General features: G+C 39.6%; 1 protein-coding gene across 2 annotated transcripts in view; it reads left to right on the top strand.

Annotated features, from left to right (window-relative positions):
• RAPGEF5 (Rap guanine nucleotide exchange factor 5) overlaps positions 1-19,998 on the top strand; it is a 132,573-nt gene that overhangs the window by 96,548 nt on the left and 16,027 nt on the right. For both annotated transcript variants that reach the window (XM_083578594.1, XM_083578595.1), the window contains exons 12-21: positions 6,342-6,420; positions 6,575-6,719; positions 8,554-8,651; positions 10,117-10,147; positions 10,967-11,045; positions 13,320-13,469; positions 14,686-14,783; positions 17,094-17,216; positions 17,793-17,971; positions 19,591-19,681. In XM_083578594.1, coding sequence (XP_083434720.1) covers positions 6,342-6,420; positions 6,575-6,719; positions 8,554-8,651; positions 10,117-10,147; positions 10,967-11,045; positions 13,320-13,469; positions 14,686-14,783; positions 17,094-17,216; positions 17,793-17,971; positions 19,591-19,681 — 1,073 coding nt within the window. The remainder of the gene's footprint in view (positions 1-6,341; positions 6,421-6,574; positions 6,720-8,553; positions 8,652-10,116; positions 10,148-10,966; positions 11,046-13,319; positions 13,470-14,685; positions 14,784-17,093; positions 17,217-17,792; positions 17,972-19,590; positions 19,682-19,998) is intronic.

A 19,998-nucleotide genomic window follows, 5' to 3' on the forward strand; every position in this document is an offset into this window, starting at 1 on the left:
CCTTAAATGCCCATTGTATGCAATTATTAATACAGAACCTAGGCTTGGTATCTTAGAATGATGGGGCTGGAAAGGTCTCGGATTCCTTCAAATTCATTCTGCATGTTGTGGCAAGATAAGGTCCCCTTCAGGTTATATTGTAGAACACAGTGTTCCAGATAATGAAAATGAGTTAGATAAGCTACACATCCACAGCGAAATCATTGCTGCCTCAACTCCAGTTATGGTAATCAACTTTGGCCGTGAAACAAATTGCATTGGCAGAATCTCTTTTTTAGAAGAAAACTTCTTATGGACTCCAGCCAACATCCTTAATCGTTCACACAGTCATGTTCCAGAGAAAGGGGCAAACCCCAAGATCTTAAGGTTCAGGCATTCTTTTTTCAGTTTGAAATTATTAGGCTGATTGTAAAAGAGGGTTCTGATGATAGATTAGTATGCCAGTTTGTGGGTGGCTATATAAAGTTTGTGTTAATGTGTTTTCTTCTGAATTTTCCATCATTTTCACTATAATTATCTGTAGTGTCTTTAAAATTCAGTTTGTTCACATGTTACTGTGACACCTGTAAGCACATAATGTGCTTTCATGGACCTGCTCTTGCCACACACACTCAGCTTTAATTTGGTGTGAAAGAAGCCTGCCTTATCCAATAAAATGTTTTGTGTCCCCCCCCCCAACTAATCACTGCAGAGGGAGAGAGAGAGAGCTGGGGAGGTATGCTTGTAGGGCCCCCAATTGTTTTTGTGGTTTGTAAAATTGTTATTGTTATTGTTAAGTTAAATTTGTATACCACCCTGAAGATCACAGGGTAGTTCACAAGATAAAAATACAAATTAAAAAATAAAATACATAATAAAAGAGCAGCAAAATAAAATGAACCAATAGTAAAAGGAACCTCCCACAGACCATAGAATGTTAATCAGCCAAACGCCTGTTTAAGAGAGATGATTTGGCCTGGCTTCTAAAGATATGTAATGAATATCTTTTCAAAATACAGTGTTACCTCGGAAGTTGAACAGAATCCATTCCGGAAGTCTATTCGACTTCCAAAACTTTCGGAAACCAAGGCGTGGCTTCCGATTGGCTGCGGAAGCCGTGGAACACACACTTCTGGGTTTGCAGCATTCGGGAGCCAAAACATTCACCTTGCAAGGCATTTGGGATCCAAGGTATGACTGTACTATGATGACGATGAAGGCCCCAGGCGAGTCTCCTTGGGGAGAGCATTCCACAAATGGGGAACCACTGCAGAAAACGCCCGCTCCCATGTTGCCACCCTCCAACCCTCTCCTGATGTCCGGGTCAATTCATATGGGGAGAGTGAGGTATTTAAGTCCTGAGCCATTTAAGGCTTTATCAGTCCAAAACGTTGCATTGAATTGGACCCGGAAACAAATTGGCAGCCTGTGCAGTCAAGCCAGGATCAGTGTAATGTCCTCAAATTGTCGTTGTCCTGGTGAGCAACCTGGCCTTGGAATTCTGCACCAGCTGGAGTTTTCAAACCGTCTTCAGAGGCAACCCCACATATAACACATTGCAGTAATCTAACCTAGAGGTTACCAGAGCAATATACTCATGGGCCCAAAACAGTTGGTGACCACTGCCCATGACTTCCTTTGTTCTATACTTCATCTGAAGCAGGAAGTCACATATCTTCCTCATGGGCACGACAGCTAAACTCCAGATTTGGTACCTCGAGTGCCACCATGAACAGTTCAGGAAAAGTGGTCTGTAAGAAGGGAGGGAAGCCATAGTCTATAGAGCAATGAATTATCTCCTCTCTGTCATTCCTTTCCAGTTAAACTGTTCTACAGTGATATTGTGGTAAGAAATTATTTATTTCTTTGGTAGCTTATGATTTTGAGTTATGTAATTATAGATACATTGCTTCTCATTTGTTTATTGTGGTATAGCGGATGTATCTATTTTCATGATTGTAAAAATTATTTATGAGTAGATATTAAAATACAATTATAATAGCTTATGATACTTCCAGAAAGGCAAATTGCTCATCAAGATAGACCAGTTTACTAAGCAATGTCCTGTAATAGTACCCTAACATGTCAAGTGTTGAAATACTTCTCAGGGAATTGAAACTAATTGAGAAATGGTTTAGTGAGCTTTAGTCTAGGCTGCTACTCCACAGTATTACAATTCAGTAATTAGACATTATTTACTTCAAGTTATTTCATTTTATTTACTGCCTAGTGTTCATAAAGTGTGTTCTTTGTATAGTATATTGAGCGGTCAGATGTTTTGAGCTTTTAATTCTACACAGAAAACATACTGAGGAAATATTATAAGGGACAATATGATATGGGTGACGAATTATGATATGCAAGCTGCTACCTGATATATTCCTTTTGAGGGGATTTTCTGGCAACATGTCTACTCTCCTACGAAACATCACTTTCTAAATATGCGTAATGCTTCAAAACAATATAAAGCCTTTTGAGAGAGGGACTAAGTCCAGACTAGCATAAATGCCCAAGGAAACGCTATTGCAGACAATTCTGATTCCTGATAACTCTGGTGTCCTGGTAACTGAGGTTATCAGGGACCAATTTAGCTCTCACTGGACAAACTACAAGCTGGAGGCCATAGGTCGCAGCTTGTAGTTTGGAGAAAGCTAAATCACAAGCCCAGGTTCAGACAGCAGCAGAACAACCAGGGCGGAGCAAAGCAGCTGCAATCTCCCACCAGAGCCTACGTGATCACACATTCATGCTAAGCCATGCTTTGACTTAGCACAATGTGTGAGCCAGACCATTGGCTCCAAAAAGCTGCTTAACTGTCACTAAGATGGAAATTTGCTGCAGCCAGGCAGGAGGCTGAATGGAGGAAGTGTGGCTTGAATGCAGACAGCCTGCGTTATATCTGAGAATAAAATATAGGGCTCTTTAATTGTCTGAAAGCACTTCTAGGTGTTCCAAAATTTTATTTTCATCCGTAGCTATCGTTTTTGTGGCTTTAATGGGAATGCACAAGGGTGAAGTTGCTCTTTACAATTATATTTTGCGAATAAACACCTGTGTGATCTAAATCTTGTAGGACTGCTTGCATCGTCTACACAGTTATAAACCGAGCCTGATCTGTAAATCTGTTTCCGAATTCAATGGCTCTCTCAACGATTGTATTTTAAGAATGAACTATGGGAGTGGAATTGCAGGGAATGAGGTAGTTGATTCCTTAAACAAGTATACAAAGAAACAAATTGTGAAAATCTCTATTCATATTGCCCTTCAAAGAGTAGAGAGGAGAATGGATAATGCCCTTTAGCTTACAAGTTGTGTTCAGCATTTTACATTGAAGGAGTGTATTTGTTACATTTGTGAAGACAATAGGCTCCATAAGCAAAAAACTGCACAACTTAAAACTGGCTCAAAACTGTGGGACAAAAATTAAGCTTGTAGGAGAAAAGATATTAGGATATCCTATCTATCTATTTTTATTTTGAATTACATTAAGAGATTAGTAGGTAAAAACATAAGAAATTAGTGTCTTACAGGCTTTCTGTTGCCAAAACATGCTATGCAAATAATTGCAAGTTTCTGAATTAATTATCCTTTAAATATTACTTAAATAAAATGTGGGCTTTGGCCATAATGGCAAAACTAACCATTTATATAGAGACAAAAGAGTGCAGACTAGACAGTAGTGCAATAACTTCATAGTATACTGGAATCTTTTCATTGAACAGTATAAAATAATTTACTAAATCCAAATATAAAAGGTAAAGGGACCCCTGACCATTAGGTCCAGTCACGGACGACTCTGGGGTTGTGGCGCTCATCTCGCTTTATTGGCCGAGGGAGCCAGCATACAGCTTCCGGGTCATGTGGCCAGCATGACTAAGCCACTTCTGGTGAACCAGAGCAGCGCACGGAAACACTGTTTACCTTCCCGCTGGAGCGGTACCTATTTATCTACTTGCACTTTGACGTGCTTTCGAACTGCTAGGTTGGCAGGAGCAGGGACCAAGCAACGGGAGCTCACCCCGTCGTGGGGATTCGAACCACTGACCTTCTGATTGGCAAGTCCTAGGCTCTGTGGTTTAACCCACAGCGCCACCTGTGTCCCTTCAATCCAAATATAGTTTGCTTTTAATTGATTTGCATCAATTGAGAGAGTAGTAAATGAGCTCCTGGCCCTCAGGGAAGAGGATTTTTCCTTGAGGCCAAGGTGGTTGACCTGAAGAAGCAGAGAGGGTAGTGCATGCTGCCATGGAGAATGAGTGTCTTGGGGAAGGAGGTCATCACTCTGAGAAAAGGAGGAAGTGATTCTTAAGAAGGGACACATTCCTTGTGTGATGGGTAGTTATCCTCTCATGCCAAGGCTACTCCTCCAGAAGGTTGAGAAAAGCTGGTAGTGAGCGATTATGTCTTTAGGGACATAGGAAGCTGGGTATGTGATGGGTCTGCAGACCGCAGGATTTGCCTGCTTGGTGAGAAAGTTGTGGGTGTCGCCTCTCAGCTAGATAGCCTGGTTGATATGTGTTGGGGAAAAGACACCAGTTATGGTGCAGGTTGGCACCAATGACACTGGGAAATGTAGTTGTGATATTCTGGAAGCAAAATATAGGCTTCTGAGTTGTAGATTGAAAGATGGCTTTCTCAGGGATGCTGCTGGTTCCACATGCAGTGCCAACTAGAGTGGCACAGCTGTGTAGTCTCACTGAGTGGATGAGACAATGATGCCAGTTGGTGAGGGTTGGATTTGGTGGGCACTGGGGGATATTTGGAGATAAGCTGGGCCTGCACAAAAGGAATAGGTTGAGATGACCATGCTATCTCTGCAGTACGGACTACTGGAGATGCCTCTCCCTGCCTTTCCGTGAGAGCATTTACAATCAGCATTCTTGTTACCTTCTGAGGGTCGCTCCCATTCATTGGAAGAGAACATCCACTTGTCTTTTAGAATGGTGATTAGGAAATCCTGAACGTTAAACCTCCCGAGGTCTTATTATCCAGTCAATTTCACGCATGCATGTAGAGTTCAGTGAAAATGGGAATGTGCAAATGATGCAGAAATTGGACCCATGGAGTTTCATACTTCTAACATGGAGCTCTTTCTATCTAAAGCATGATTGGCTTTTGATTCTTTAAACTAGAAAACTCTGCTTTGAAATCAGTGGGATTCAAGAGGCTGCCAGAATAATAGAAGCTTTGGATATTTTGCCTATTATCTCTTTTTTTAAACATTTCAGCTGGTAAAAAGACAATGCTAGATTATTTTTAATGTTTAGCATTATATATAGAAGATGTTTCCATACTTCAGGTATTAATCGCACCAGCATTTGAAAATTGCATTTGATTTCATTTTGATTATTCATTGGCCATACCCAAGTACCTGCTTCACAGCAGTAAATCACATATCAGTCACAAGCCTATTAAATCCTTTGTCTTAGGGCTGTCAGACATTAGAAATTTCAACTGATGAATTGCCTGACTTTTAAGTAGTTAAATTCAAATACCTGCACTGGGAAATCACAGAAATGTTGAGGATACTAAAGGGCAAGTTCAGTTATTTTTCCAGTTTGGGATCAAATAAAAGCCACTAATTGTCATTAGAAAGCAAACTTTAATATTTCTGTGTCCTTCACAGTATATTGATAAAGTCCTAACAGCTGGGTACCAGGTTACCATCTCCTATAGGATTTCACTCAGGTTTTAATATGTTGTAAGAAAGGCCTTTCTGTCCTTTCCCCACCAACGTCTGAAGTTCATTTGGTAGGGATTTGGTGACTGAGCCCTGGCTGGTGATCTTCCAATGAGAAATATATTTTTATTCATGCAGTCCGTGTACATAGTTACTTTATATATATTGGATACTACAAATGTTCCTGTAATAAATTTCATTTTCTTTTAAAGACACAAGTTGCGAATTATTTGTCCTTTTACTGTCTACATTTTGGGTATTCCAAGCTATACAACTAAGAACCACAGACTGAATATGTCAAACAATTCAACTTTTGGGTGTTTTATTTGGGTTATAGCATTGTATAATTGTGATTATTTCTAAACCCATGGCATACATATCCCCTAGTACAGGGATGGAGGTGTAAGAAACTGAAATGAGACATGTTCCCCCACTGATGGACCACAGTTCTAACCCAGACCCCTTCTAGTTTATGAGTCTTTAGCAAACTAATCAGTGATCCAGTTCAGTGATTTGGGATGAGCCTGGGAACACAGTGTTTTTGATACTGAGTGATCTTCCATACTTATTGCCACTTTATTCCTGTCATGTTTTGAGTATTAGCTATGACATCATGCCTACCCAACATTTTAGTTGTACTGTGATTTAAAAATATATATATATATTTCAACTTTCTTTGCAGAGACTCTTCTAGATGACTTCCTTCTCACATATACAGTCTTCATGACAACAGATGATTTGTGTCAAGCTCTCCTAAGGCAATATCCTTCACTGGTGCATTAATTTAATTTCCCCTAACCCACTTTACATTAGCTTTTAAATATGAGTCGTGGAGGAGGACCAAATGAACCTTCTTCATTTCTTAAATCTGAGATTTAATGTTTCCTTGGTTGTGGGTTCCTTAACTTGGAATACTTATTGTGCTAAAAACCATCAAGGGAAGGAAGAAATTATAGATGTTTCTTGCAGAAAACGAAAAGTATTGCACTTGGTGTCTCAGTGGACTTCACTTTACAAAGACTGGTTACATGAAGATGAGCATCTTAAGCAATTTCTCAAGGTATGTCCACACAGCTGCATTTCAACACTATATGATAATGTCATTGATATATGCTTGTAAATTGAGAAACAGATGGGAAGTGAACTTATTAAATGCAAAGACAACTTTATAAATTACTATAATTTAAGGGCATCTCTCTCTCTCTCTCTGAGCATGGGTGGTGGACCTTTTGCATGTGTGGCATGGTATGCATTGTGGGATTTATGATGCATCTTTACCACAGCAGGTGAATTTGCCTAGTCAGTCCCCCACTTCTGTCTGCCTACCCCATGTCGCCTTGCTGCGTAATGGAGAAGCCTGGAAAGATAAACCTACCAAGGCACTGGGGTGAAGCTGTACAATACTGAAATGTGCACTTCACTTGATTGCTACCATCTCAAACTCTGGACTTGATTTGTGGCATATTTGCCACTAAGGTTCACCACTACTATTCTAAGATCATAATCAGTGTGGTGTAGTGGTTAAGAGCGTTAGTCTTATAATCTGGTGAACCGGGTTCACATCTCCGCTCCTCCACATGCAGCTGCTGGGTGACCTTGGGCTAGTCACACTTCTCTGATGTCTCTCAGCCCCACTCACCTCACAGAGTGTTTGTTGTGGGGGAGGAAGGGAAAGGAGAATGTTAGCCGCTTTGAGACTCCTTAAAGGGAGTGAAAGGCGGGATATCAAATCCAAACTCTTCTTCTTCATCATCACTCTGCCTCATGACTACCATTTGACTCTAGCACAATTCTCTCTGTTGGAGAGTTGATATTAAAGGGAATCTATCATGACTAAGATCTGCAGCTTATTTGATCAAAATGCATGAGGTGGTCTATTTTTGTGATCTTTTATAAGTTTTGTAAGTGTGTCAGCATTATTGAAGCATTAGTGGCATTTATGACAAGTGTACCACCATTCAGATAAAACTAATCATCCTATTGTTGGGGGATCTGTTTGGAAAGACATTATTAAAGGAGTTAAGACAAGGCTATGTGGGGGAAGAATCTTTCTTTTGAAAAAGAACCATCTGCATGCACATTGTAGTAAGGGAGAGTGAAGAGAGAGTGACCAAGACTCCTGCTAAGCTGGATCTGCCCAGAACTTTATGCTAAAACAAGCTCAGGAGCTAAACCTAACATGGGGAAGGACTGTAGCTTGGTAGCAGGTCATCTGCTTTGCACACAGAAGATCCCAGGTTCAGTACCCAGGATCTCCAGGCAGAGCTGGGTGAGAATCCTGGAGAACCACCGCAAATCTATATACACAATACCAACTCGGATGGTTCAATAGTCTGACCCAGCATAAGGCAGCTTCCTATGTTTCTATTGTTGTTTTGTTTTATTAAAGGCTTATAAATATAAAGAGATCTGATCCTGAGATTTGAAATTCATTACTGCATTCAAGACAGTATAAGTACAGTCTACTATTTGTTAGTATTGCTGTTGTACTTTCGATTGTTGGGCGGCAGAGCTGTGATGAATCTAGTATTACGCCGAGGAGAGAGATGCTTGGGAGCTTATGGGAGGCTTTAAGTAACATCCTGAAGTGTCACTTTAGAATGTTTGCACTGACTAATGAGAGTTGACACTTTTAACACCGTTACTTAGGAAGGGTACGGAGACTGCCTCTTAAGGCATCAGCTATCGTTGACTGGTGGATGTGTTTTAAACAAATTATGCGCTGAGAGATTTTAGCTTGAAAGCATTTGTGCAGTTTTGCTTTAACAAGCTAACAACTGATTTCCTGAAAGGGGTGGTATGATGTTTTGTACTTTAGCCATCAGATCAATTTGATTGATTGATTCTCTCTCTGTGTGTGTTTCTCTCTCTCTCAACCACTCCTTACTTTCAAGACAATATACAGGAATGTCTTAGACGATGTCTACGAATACCCTGTGCTTGAGAAAGACCTGAAAGAATTTCAAAAATTGCTGGGAATGCATCGTCGTCAGTAAGTTGTTGCTTTGCTTTTTAAGGCCTTTTGCAGAGTTATAATTAGTTTTCAGTTGACAATTTATGCTTTTGTTACTTGAGTGAAGTGAGGCCAGAAGCAGCATAAGTGTCATTCCATGCATTTAATATTTGTTCAGGCAACTACAAAGGAATAATTTGATACGACATGTTTGACACATACAGCGTTAGCAGAAATAGAGTAATTCTGATTCCGTCACACTAATTCATCCTTCTACTATGACTTGTATTGTAAACAGAAGATTTGTAGCTAGTTGTTACATTAATAGGTCTTTAATATTTGCAGTAGGGAAATATTTAAGAATTTAGACAACAGAACCCGTCGCAAACCCACGCACTGTGCTCTTTGGCTGACTGTTGTCCCAAACTCAGGCACAGCTGGCAGCAGACCAGAGTGAAGACTTTTCCGCTCTGGTCTGCCACCCAAGCACTGCGCCCCCTCCCAGTGCCTCGCTGATGGGCCGCAACTGCCACCCTCCCTGTGGCTGGGTGAGCAGCCATTATTGATTGCTCTATATGGGAAGAACCTTTGAGGTAGTGGCCAATCCTTATCATTTTTTAAGTCTGTTGTGGTCACGCCTGATTTCCTGTATTTTTCAAAATACAAGACGAGTGAATGAAATTATTTCACAGTTTAAAACAAGTAATTGCTCAACAATGGTTGACAGTGTATTCCTGGTTACTTCTGTATTTTCCTGTTAGCTGCGCTAGTGGTTCTGAAATTTTTGCACATTGCAGCCTTCTTCCTTTTTCAGACATCCTACATTCCTTTCAATTTTTTGACTGTGGTTACACCATATCCTAAAGCAGCTGACAAAATTGTGGACCTAAGTTGGAGATTTAAGCACAAATAACTGTGTGTTGTTTTCTTACAGGAGTGTGAGCTAAATACATTTGGCTCCTACATTAAGACATGCACTATGTTATATGATGAACAGTCATTAAATTTATATAATTGTCGAAAGACTGGATGTTAAGTATTGCCAAAGAACTTACTGGCTGAAGATGCTCTACGTATAGATTCTAAATAAACTTTAAATTCCTACATTGCTGGTTGGCACAGAATGCTGATCCATTTGGCTTTTAGGTGTGCAATGTTAAGATCTGCAGTATTGTAAGAAAATTTCCATAGGAAAATAAGCACTTAAATCTTGTAAAATTATTTCTTGTCATATGAAACAAGGTGCTAGTTGATGACAAGCACTTCTGCCTTACATACAGTTGAGGTCAGTTGCAGCACCATGACTTCTCAGTAAACTGCAAGCTTATATCTGCACAGGTCGTATTGAATTCAGTAGGACTTATTTCCAGGTAATGCTACACTTGTTCCTAGGGCATAGCTTTTAATGCCCTCTTCTCTTTGCTCTTGTTAACGGTAAAGATCTGGAATATATCAACAGTTAGTTTTTGAATAGCGAGACTAATGTATTGTCTTTTTGTTTCAGCACTGTAGATGAATATTCACCTCACAGAAAGGTAATGCATATAATTGGTTACTGGTGTGTACCTTTCTTTTTTTTAACTGTCTAGTTCTTTCAATCAATAATGGCAAATGAAACGCTGTCCTGTACAGGTAGCATTGCTAAAAGCATTTGTTCTTGACAGTTCACCTCTGCTTCTAGTCATGCAAGCTAAGCTAAAGTCGCTCTGGCATTATTAGTGTTTAACTAGTCTGTTCTGAGATGCCAGAATTCAGTAAAAGCCAGTCAGCATGTTCTTGCCTGCTTCAAGTTAGACAGCTCTGAAACGGAGCAGATTTCAGCAAGCAAATCTGTAAGAGATACTAATTGCAAATGTCAGGGGGCTCTGTTGGAATAGAGGGTGTTGTGTAGTGTGTGGGGGAGACACACACACACACACACAGAGAGAGAGAGAGAGAGAGAGAGAGAGAGAGAGAGAGAGAGAGAGAAATGTTATCCAAAAATTTAGGCCAGAATGTGTTGCTGTGGAAATGTGATGTTGTGGTCAAGGAGTTCACTTATATTAAAGCTTAGGGGTACAATACTCTTCAAAATATGACAGTGGAAGCATAGAAAGCAGAAAATAAGATTGTGCTGAAATTTATTACAAAACCTTCTTGCAGTTATTCTCAGAATTCTTTCAAATTTGTACTACCTCCACTTGTCCAAAATGACAGCTCCCAGTTTATTTAGCCCAAACAGGGGGGTGGATTTCCTGTCCCTTTTTCTTTTCTTTTTTTTAAACTGCCCAACCATTTGCAGTCAGATTTATTTTCAATGTTTCAGTAATTGCATTTTGTTCATTTTTCTTTTCTTCCACCTCCCTCCCTCATAGCATAAAGCCATTTTACATCAGTTCAGTCTCAAGGAGAACTGGCTCCAGAACAGAGGGACTGTGAATGAAACAGAGGAAGGTAAGCATAATGGATGTGGAGCAAAGGAAACAAGGAGGATGTCATTATACTATATTTTTGCATATATGTTGGAAATAAAGAACCTTTTTCAGTGACAAAGGTAAAACCACTCAAAAGACCATAGAGCTATGAGTTGAGAAGCATCCAATGCAGTGAAAATAGCATTTAGTCTTTTGTCAAATATGGCTCTCTTCCTATGAAAATGTAAAGCGTCAACTGCTACATTAAATTTTCTCCCAGCATCTATAATAAGGATAAAAAAAATCACATGATGGAGGTGAAAATATATAATATAAAATAAATTGGATATTGGGATCATTTCATGTATCTAGATTTCAACCTTTCAGGTGGAATGCCTTAAGAGTTTAATATTAACTCAGCTAAAGATGAAACCTGAGTTGCCAAAATATATGTTTGGCCTTTAACATGATTGATTGGGTAACCTGTGGCCCTCCAAATGTCCCATCGTTCCTGACCATTAAGAATGTTGAATGGGGCTGATAGGACAACTCTAATCAGCATGGGCATCGGCAGGAATTGACTGAGTGGTTACACAGCCTAGGTAGCTAAACCTGACCTCTGAAAAAGTTGTATTCTTTCATTGGTTGTCAATTGGTAGACCTGCTCTCCATCTAGTGGTGGATCTGGTGCCCAGATGACTGCTTTTGGCTTACTGCTGAAAACCTCAGTACTTTGTCTGGCTAATTTCATCTCCCCCCAACCCTTAATCAATTGCATTGCTGCTACAGTAAGCATCATAACCGCCCCCCCCCCACTGCACTTCATACCTCCCTGGGTAGCTTAACAATACTAGACTACACTTCAGCGTTTTCTTCTATATATCCATCCCACTCCTGTCAGCAAAATGAGTATAACAACACTTTTCAGGACTGGGGTAACCCACACTCTCTCATCTATGGTCCTGCCTACTGCAGTTTGATAATGATGGGTGGTATCTGCATTGGCATCAACAGCATTTTTTAAAACTGCTTTTGACCTAAGTTAGAAAGAGCTTTAGTCTTTGCTACTATCTTTTGTTTTTGATTTGATGCACAGGTACACTAAGATTCTGGATATCTGAATGGTTTTCTATAGTGCACCAATCACCTCTCCGCCAACTTAATACCAACTTCAGTTGCTTAAAAACAAACCAAGATAAATAATGGGTATTCACTCTAGTTTCCTCTTTGTCTAATGGGCCAGATCTGCTTTCCTAAATGCCAGTCATTGCTATGAATTCATTCATTGGCTAGAGTACTTTTCTAGCTCCCTCCCCCAAAAAAATCTCTCCCCCTGCCCAAGCTGATTTATGAAAATAAAATGATCCAGTTAAGGGGAGAATGCTAATGGGTAATGTTTCCCCAGCATAGCTATCCTCTCTGAAGAAGGGTGTCCTTTGCATGAAGAACTAAATACTGTGCTGGTCAGGTTTATTGCCAGTAAAAAAAAAAAAGCAAAGGACCTCTGGACAGTTAAGTCCAGTCAAAGGCCACTATAGGGTTGTGGCATTCATCTCGCTTCAGGCCAAGGGAGCTGGCATTTGTCCACAGACAGCTTTACGGGTCATGTGGCCAGCATGACTAAACCGCTTCTGGTGCAACGGGACACCGTGACGGAAACCAGTGACAGAAACCAGAATGGTGGTGCTGTGGTCTAAACCACTGAGCCTCTTGGGCTCACCGATCGGAAGGTCGGCGGTTTGAATCTGTGCAACAGGAGGGTGAGCATCTGTTCATCTGTCGCAGCTCCTGCCAACCTAGCAGTTTGAAAGCACGCCAGTGCAAGTGGATAAATGGATAAATGGATATCGCTGTGGTGGGAAGGTAAATGGCATTTACATGCGTTTTGGCACTCGTCACAGTATCCCGTTGCACCAGAAGCGGTTTAGTTGTGCTGGCCACATGATCTGGAATGCTGTGGACAAACGCCAAATCCCTTAGCCTGAAAAGCGAGGTAAGCGCCTCACTCCATAGTCATCTTTGACTGGACTTAACCATCCAGGGGTCACCTTTATTGCCAGTATAGCATTCTACACATTCAAATTGTGACATGGTTTTGGTCTGGAAGCAGTATTAGGTTTTTTTTGTCCTTGCATTTTTCTAGGAAGAGGAAATGTGCCTGTAGGTCCATGTGGCAGCAGCTGTGGCTTCAGTTGTCAAGGAATGACTGTCAAACCAGATGTTAGCCAAAGCATCCCAGCAATTTGGAGATGTTGCACCCTTCAGTGAAATCTGCGTCTGTCTGTTGATTGAAATATTTTCTCTCTTTTCACAGTTTTTTGTCGTGTGTATATAACAGAACATTCTTATGTCAGCGTAAAAACTAAAGTATCCACTTCAGCTCAAGAGATCTTGAAAATTGTAGCAGAAAAGCTCCAGCATTCGCAGGAAGACTTGGCTCTGGTGGCTCTTTCATTCTCTGGGGGTAAATTATTTTCAGCTATCAGTAGACCCAGTTTTATTCTCCTTCATTTTCTGTATCTTATCTATAAAGAGAGGGCTGGCACTTTCTAGTGCAAGGATAGGGCTGTTCCCCTATGGGTCCACAGCTGGATGACCATAGTTACAATAAGGAGCTACTTAGCAGAGAGGAGTTTCCATGGCAACTGCTAATTCTTTGGTACTGTTGGATAATGTATTTCCACATCGGGTCTGGATTGCAAAGGAGTGTTCTCGTGTTCAGAAACATGTTATAAGGTTTGCCATTAAGAGATAAATCTCCCAGTTCATAATTTAAGCTAACCTGAGAGGTAGCTGTAAAAAGGGAAGCGACTGTGAAAAAGATATTTCCCATTTGGACTAGCTGAAGTGTATTTGTACATGGAGGAAAGAAGGGGGAGGAAACTGAAAAATATGACTTCTGGAAAAATGTATGTTTTGTAAGACAATGTAAGTAATGGGGTCGCCCCCCAGTTTTAAAAGACCCCTGCCTAGAGTCCACAAATCATTGTGAGAAATAAGTTTTCACATTTAATTCTTAAAAAAACAACAACCAAGGCCCAATTACCTGCCCCTTTTGGGGGGGAAATTAGACTACTGCTGTTGATCTGTTTGACCAGCCTGGCTTTGGTATTTTACAGTAGGATTTTAGAGTCCCTGGAAATACGCTTAATTTTGTTACGTCATAATATATGAGGAAAATGCATAGAAAATGGTTAAACCAAAAATGTGATGGGGTTTATCAAAAAGCGACTGAGTAGATTTATTACACAGTGTAAATTCAAAGGTGCTCCTCTGATGTACATGTGTGTGCCCGACACATATAGACTGCTCTGTTTCAACATGTTTGCTATTTACTGTTTTCTGCCCATATTAATGAGGCACTTTTGCTGCATAAGCCTCATAGCAGTAGGTCAAGAGCCATTACACCCATTCAGTTCAGGGATGTTAAGACAGGAGACGGACCTGAAAGCAACAGGAGCAATAGGAGATTTAGTTATCATCTGCCAGTAGGGGAGTAGTAGTAAGTGAATGAGATTGGGCTGATAGATAAATTCCTGGAGAAACTACTCTTAGTGGTTTCAGAAACTATAAGAAGCATATATGTACTTACTCACGAGAGATACAGTGAATTCTGACTGTAAGAATGCATTTTGTTCTGCAAAATATGTCAATATTTCTGTTTTTCTTCTGTACTAAAGAAAAGCATGAATTACAACCAAATGACCTGGCAATCTCCAAATCCCTTGAATCGTCGGCTCGTATGTTCATATTTCGGAAGAATCTGACAGATACTCTGGTAAGGTTGTGTGTGCAGGGTTCCAAAATCTTCTGGTTTCCCTCAGTACCCAAATTAGCTGTGAGTTGTAAGGTTGTACTAAAAACCATGCTAGGTACCTTTACTAGGCCAACCAAAGTGTTCCAAAATAATGTGCAAGCTTTTGAGTTCTCTAGAACTCTTCTCTCTCGGAAAGGAGAGAAAAAAAACAGCTGGTGTTGAAGCCTTGAGTCTACATCAGCTGAGTCTTGAGAAGGTAATAAACAGCCAAATGAGGCTCTGTCTAATGTGCTGGCTTCATCTAATGTGTTTTCTTTGTATGGCTGTAAAAAGCGTTTAAATTGCATAGTTAAATCCTGTGGACTTCGCTTCACAGTAATCTTTTTACACAACCTTTACAGCCAGGCAAACATTATTAGAAAATGAGATTAATTATTTTTACCAAAGCTTTATAGAGATATGTTTTATCTATACTGTGAATTTTGTTTTAAGTGACACCTGCACTACATGCATCTTAAGACGGGTAATTCAGCCAAATGGAAACTGGCATTTCTCATTGAGGGAGAGGGCATTCATACTAACTGCTTTGGTGTTGAATACAAGCCTTTGTCTTAGAAGAAAATATCACTCATATGCTGTGTATACCTGCTAGGAGTTTGGTGTCATATCAACTTAAGAACTAATAGATAACAGCTTGGTTTTACTCGCTTTGGAAAAACAGATGCAATCTAAATGTGCACAAGTAACAGCCAATCTCACCTTTAAGGGACAGCTGTTTCATTTTCTTTTTTAAAAAATGTCTTCATGTCCAGTGTGTCTAGAATCAATCATTTTTCACCGTAGATTTTTTTAATGAAGTCTTCTATCATGGATTCTGAATGGAACCATGTTTGGCACTCGTACTATAAAATATAATGCATTTGTTTTCTGTTGAACATAATAAAACATTTTACTTGGAACACAAACCTCGCTGGTGTAGAAATTCAGTTCACAGGCCAAACACATTTGAGATGTTGGTTTCAGTATAGCTGTGTTCAGGCATTATTAGGAATGACAGGATCTGTCCATTTTTGTTCTCTCGGTTTCTAATTTTTCCATTCTTAAATTCAGCTCTCCACATTTTGCAGAAATTTGGGATTTATTTTTTTTAATCCTCATGAAAATTATTATTTATTATTAGCATAATAACGAAAACAACCATAACAACAACAACAATTTCATTATTTGTATCTTGTGCATCTGGCTGGGTTTCCCCAGCCACTCTGGGCGGCTTACAGCATATATAAAAACACAGTAAACCAACATATTAGTGTGAATTTCTCCTAATAAACACTTTCAAACTACAGTTTTGACTAATGCACACATTTCTGCAAGCAATTTCTCCTAATACAATGCATTTTTGCATGTTATTTTCACTAATATATTTGTTTTTATGCACACTTTCCCAGTATATTTGCATCTTTGTAAACATTGTTTGGCTGACGAAGTTCAAAATTGCAAATTATTATCAATCAGTCAGTCAAATTATATAATTTGACTGATTGATTGATAATAATTTGCAATTTTGCACTTCGTCAGCCAAACAATGTTTACAAAGATGCAAATATACTGGGATAGTTGTTTCAATTATCATATTTCAGAAAGTGCGAAATTGATCGATTTGTCTTTAAATGCATACTCCATCTCCCCCCTTCCTCAGGCATTATGTTTGAGTCATAAATATTAGCGGGAGCATGGGGCATAGGGTCATGTGTACTGGTTCTGTCCCCATTGCCTGCATAAGCACTCTTTCTACCCTCTCAGCTTCCAACCTTTCTGGCTAGAGTAGAAACATCTGAAGATGAATATTTACCTGCTTTCACTTCAGTGCATATATAATCCCTGCATGATTGGAAACACTGTGTCTGATCACACTGAGGTTTCCATGAGCATTCAGGTGAGCATGAGTAGAAGTCCCCTTCAGATGTTCCTTTTTCAACATGGGGAAACAGAGAGGGCACAATATGTGTGGCCTGATGTCACTCACCTGTGCTTGTATTTTCTGCGCAAGCTTTATGCCTGAACTGGGCTTATGGTTTTTTGTGATGTGTTTTGGTTGGGTTTTGCGTGTGTGTGTGTGTGTGAAGTAATTGATTCTTAAGAGTGGTAGAGTTGCCTAATGCAATAAGAATGCATTGATCTCCTTAGCATTGAAAGCTAATTCAGTCTCAGAGCCCATAATTCTTTCAAGGCAAACAGTTTAGACAAGGTACTGAAAAAACATTGCTTTATGGTCAAGATTTCAATTATGTATGCTTGTTCAGGAACTATTTCAATCTGTTATTGATTTAGAACCCTTTTGCTGAAAATGAGGAAGCCCAGCAAAGGTCAGTGAGAATTCTGGGAATTAACACGTGGGACCTTGCTTTGGAATTAACAAATTTTGACTGGAGTCTCTTCAACTTGGTTCATGAGGTAAGGTGCAATGGATGGAAATGCTTGCTCAGTTCTCCAGTTTGGGCTGTTTTCAACCAAATGTTTGCTCATGTAATGCCTTCTTCTGTTCATCTCATAGTATGCAACTTTCTGTGACCAATACAAGGGCAGGATACAAATGGGTTAAATGTTGAACCAAAATTCATGTGCATAAGTAAAATGCAAAGTGTCTCTCATTGCTTAATGGAGCTAATTTTTACTGCCACCCAAATTAATTTTAAAAATCTAAATTACTTGAGACTTGGAGGAACTAAAAAGGACAGAGTTCATCAGGCCGTCATTAGTTCTCAGACTGAAACCTATAGCAGCAATTAGTGGATGCCAAGTTGGAAACAAACCGTTCTTGCATTTTTCATAACTATGTCCAGGAGGATAATTGCTGAAAATCTCACAAGATTACTTGAAATTCTGGACTTTTTCTGAACTGCTTGAGGTTCGTTCATAAATTATTAAAAGGAGTTGTCTGGCCAAGTATCAACAGTTACACTTTTCAGAATGGTTAAATTCTCATTTGCATTTTTTAAAAGCCTAATTACTCTTTTAACTGTCTTCCAGCAAGAGCTGATATACTTCACCTTCAGCAGAAAGGGCAACGGGGAAAACACTGTGAATCTTAGTCTTCTGCTTCAAAGATGCAATGAAGTTCAACTCTGGGTTGCTACAGAAATACTCCTTTGCAATCAGCTCTGTAAACGTGTACAGCTAGTGAAAAAGTTCATTAAAATTGCTTCTCAGTAAGTTTCAACCAATGTGAATGTTGAATTCACAATCAGTCTTTTAAAACTGTACTCCAAAGTTACCAAATGTTTTGTCATCTGAACTAAAACATGGATATGTTGTCTATGTATTACCTCATTTGCTCAGCAATTCTAGTATCAGTTGACTTAGTACACTGGCATTCAGTTAAAACACATTTTTAAAAGTGTTCCTTCAGACTAGTTAAAGTATACTGTGCATTTATACCCCACCTTGGAAACTTATTGAAGAGCATGACATAAAACCCTAAAATACATGTAATAGGAATTCCCATCTGTGTAGCTTAGTGTGAAAAATACAGCTATTTTAGATAATCCATTTATAATGCAGTGTACTCTGCAAATGTCACTCATTAAATGCATGACATCCATCCATTTTTTGCAGCAGTGTTTCTTGAGTTGCATTTTGCAAGCATGTAAATTGCAATTTAGTGTTGCTGAGAAAGTGAAATTCTCCCACCAGACAGCACTACCATTGTTAATGCAATTGCTGTGTGGAACATAGTTACATAGACAAGCAGGAAGCACCTGTTTGATAATCCAAATGTGACCAAATAACTGATCAGGGGAATATATAGGTTGCACATTAATTAAATTTGTGTCAATAGACAACAAAATAAACTGGAGGTTGCAAAAGAAAAAGAAAAATGATTCAGGATTGTAGGCATATGTGTAAACAACATTGGGAGAGATTTAATTTAGATAAGCTCAAAGCTGTGCTACTAAGCAATACTAATTCCAGGATAAAGAAACAGAAACATGATTGCTTGTTAATGATTGGCAGTTTTGAGAAGACATTTGAATCTTAATAATAGAAAAATGAAACATTTGGAAGAAGTATGCCACAGTTTCTAATAAATATAGTGAAACCTCTGTGCTTATTGCTGCACTTGGACTATCATATCTCTGTATTTTAATCCAAGATGTGAATGAATTTCAGAGGTGGATTTAGGGGAGCACAGCCAGTTTGATTGCACAGGGCAGTGACCCTCAGGGACAGTGCAACTATTATTAAGAATGGAGTACAAGAAGCAGCCCCACTTGGCTCTTCCTTGGCACAAGTGAAATGTGCAAATTCACATGAATGCACAGCCACAAATCTCACGCTGCAATCCTAAAAATGGGGTCAGGTCCATTGAGCAAGTGGGACTTGCATAGGATTGTTCTATTAGTCTCAAATCCTCAGTTGTTTTTAAAGTCAAATGTCACTGCACACACTAAGGGGACTGTCAATAGGGCTAAAAAAGAAGAAGATTACCTGCATTGTCCCTTTAAGTAAAACAAAAAAGGCACCAGGGCAGCCACAGATCAGGGAACTCTGGAAGCACCTTTGAAGGGGCTAGTGGTTATATTAAAGTCATGAGTTTTGGCAGGGGGAGGTAAGTTACTCTCAGGACATTAAAGTTGAGGAACAGAGAAAAACAGTGATTTGGGGGGCATCTTATTGGGCCTGCACCTAATTGGGTCGCTACAGAACTTAGTGTTAATATACTTGGAACAGTTAATCTACCATGCTTCTCCACACTAGTAGTATTAAGGCTTTGAATATATAGAAAGTTACACCATGTGTGTGTTTTTTGTATTTTTTATTTTCATAGCTGCAAAGCCCAAAGAAATCTGAATTCATTCTTTGCCATTGTTATGGGTCTCAACACTGCATCCGTCAGTCGGCTTTCTCAGACCTGGGAGGTAATACAAGTACTTTGTTTTTAAAATTCATTAAAATTCTTGTTTTAGCTTGCAGCCCACAGGCCAACCTTGGCACACCTAGGAGGCCAATTTGGTTCATGAGGTCATTTCCCCCAAATCACACCCACCCACTCTCCAGCTGACATCACTTGTGACATCAGCTGATGAGCAGGAGGACAGGGTTTAATCATGCATTGATTGTGTGCCCTGTTCCCAGCGGGGAACAAGATTCTGCAGTCAAGGAAGCAAGATTTAATTTCTGCTCATTAGCAGATGAGTGGGGATTAAAGCATTAAAGATGTTGACTTAGCAAAATA

The sequence above is a fragment of the Podarcis filfolensis genome, assembly GCF_964270895.1.
Source record: "Podarcis filfolensis genome assembly, chromosome: 12".
In the NCBI taxonomy this organism is placed as follows: Eukaryota; Metazoa; Chordata; class Lepidosauria; order Squamata; family Lacertidae; genus Podarcis; species Podarcis filfolensis.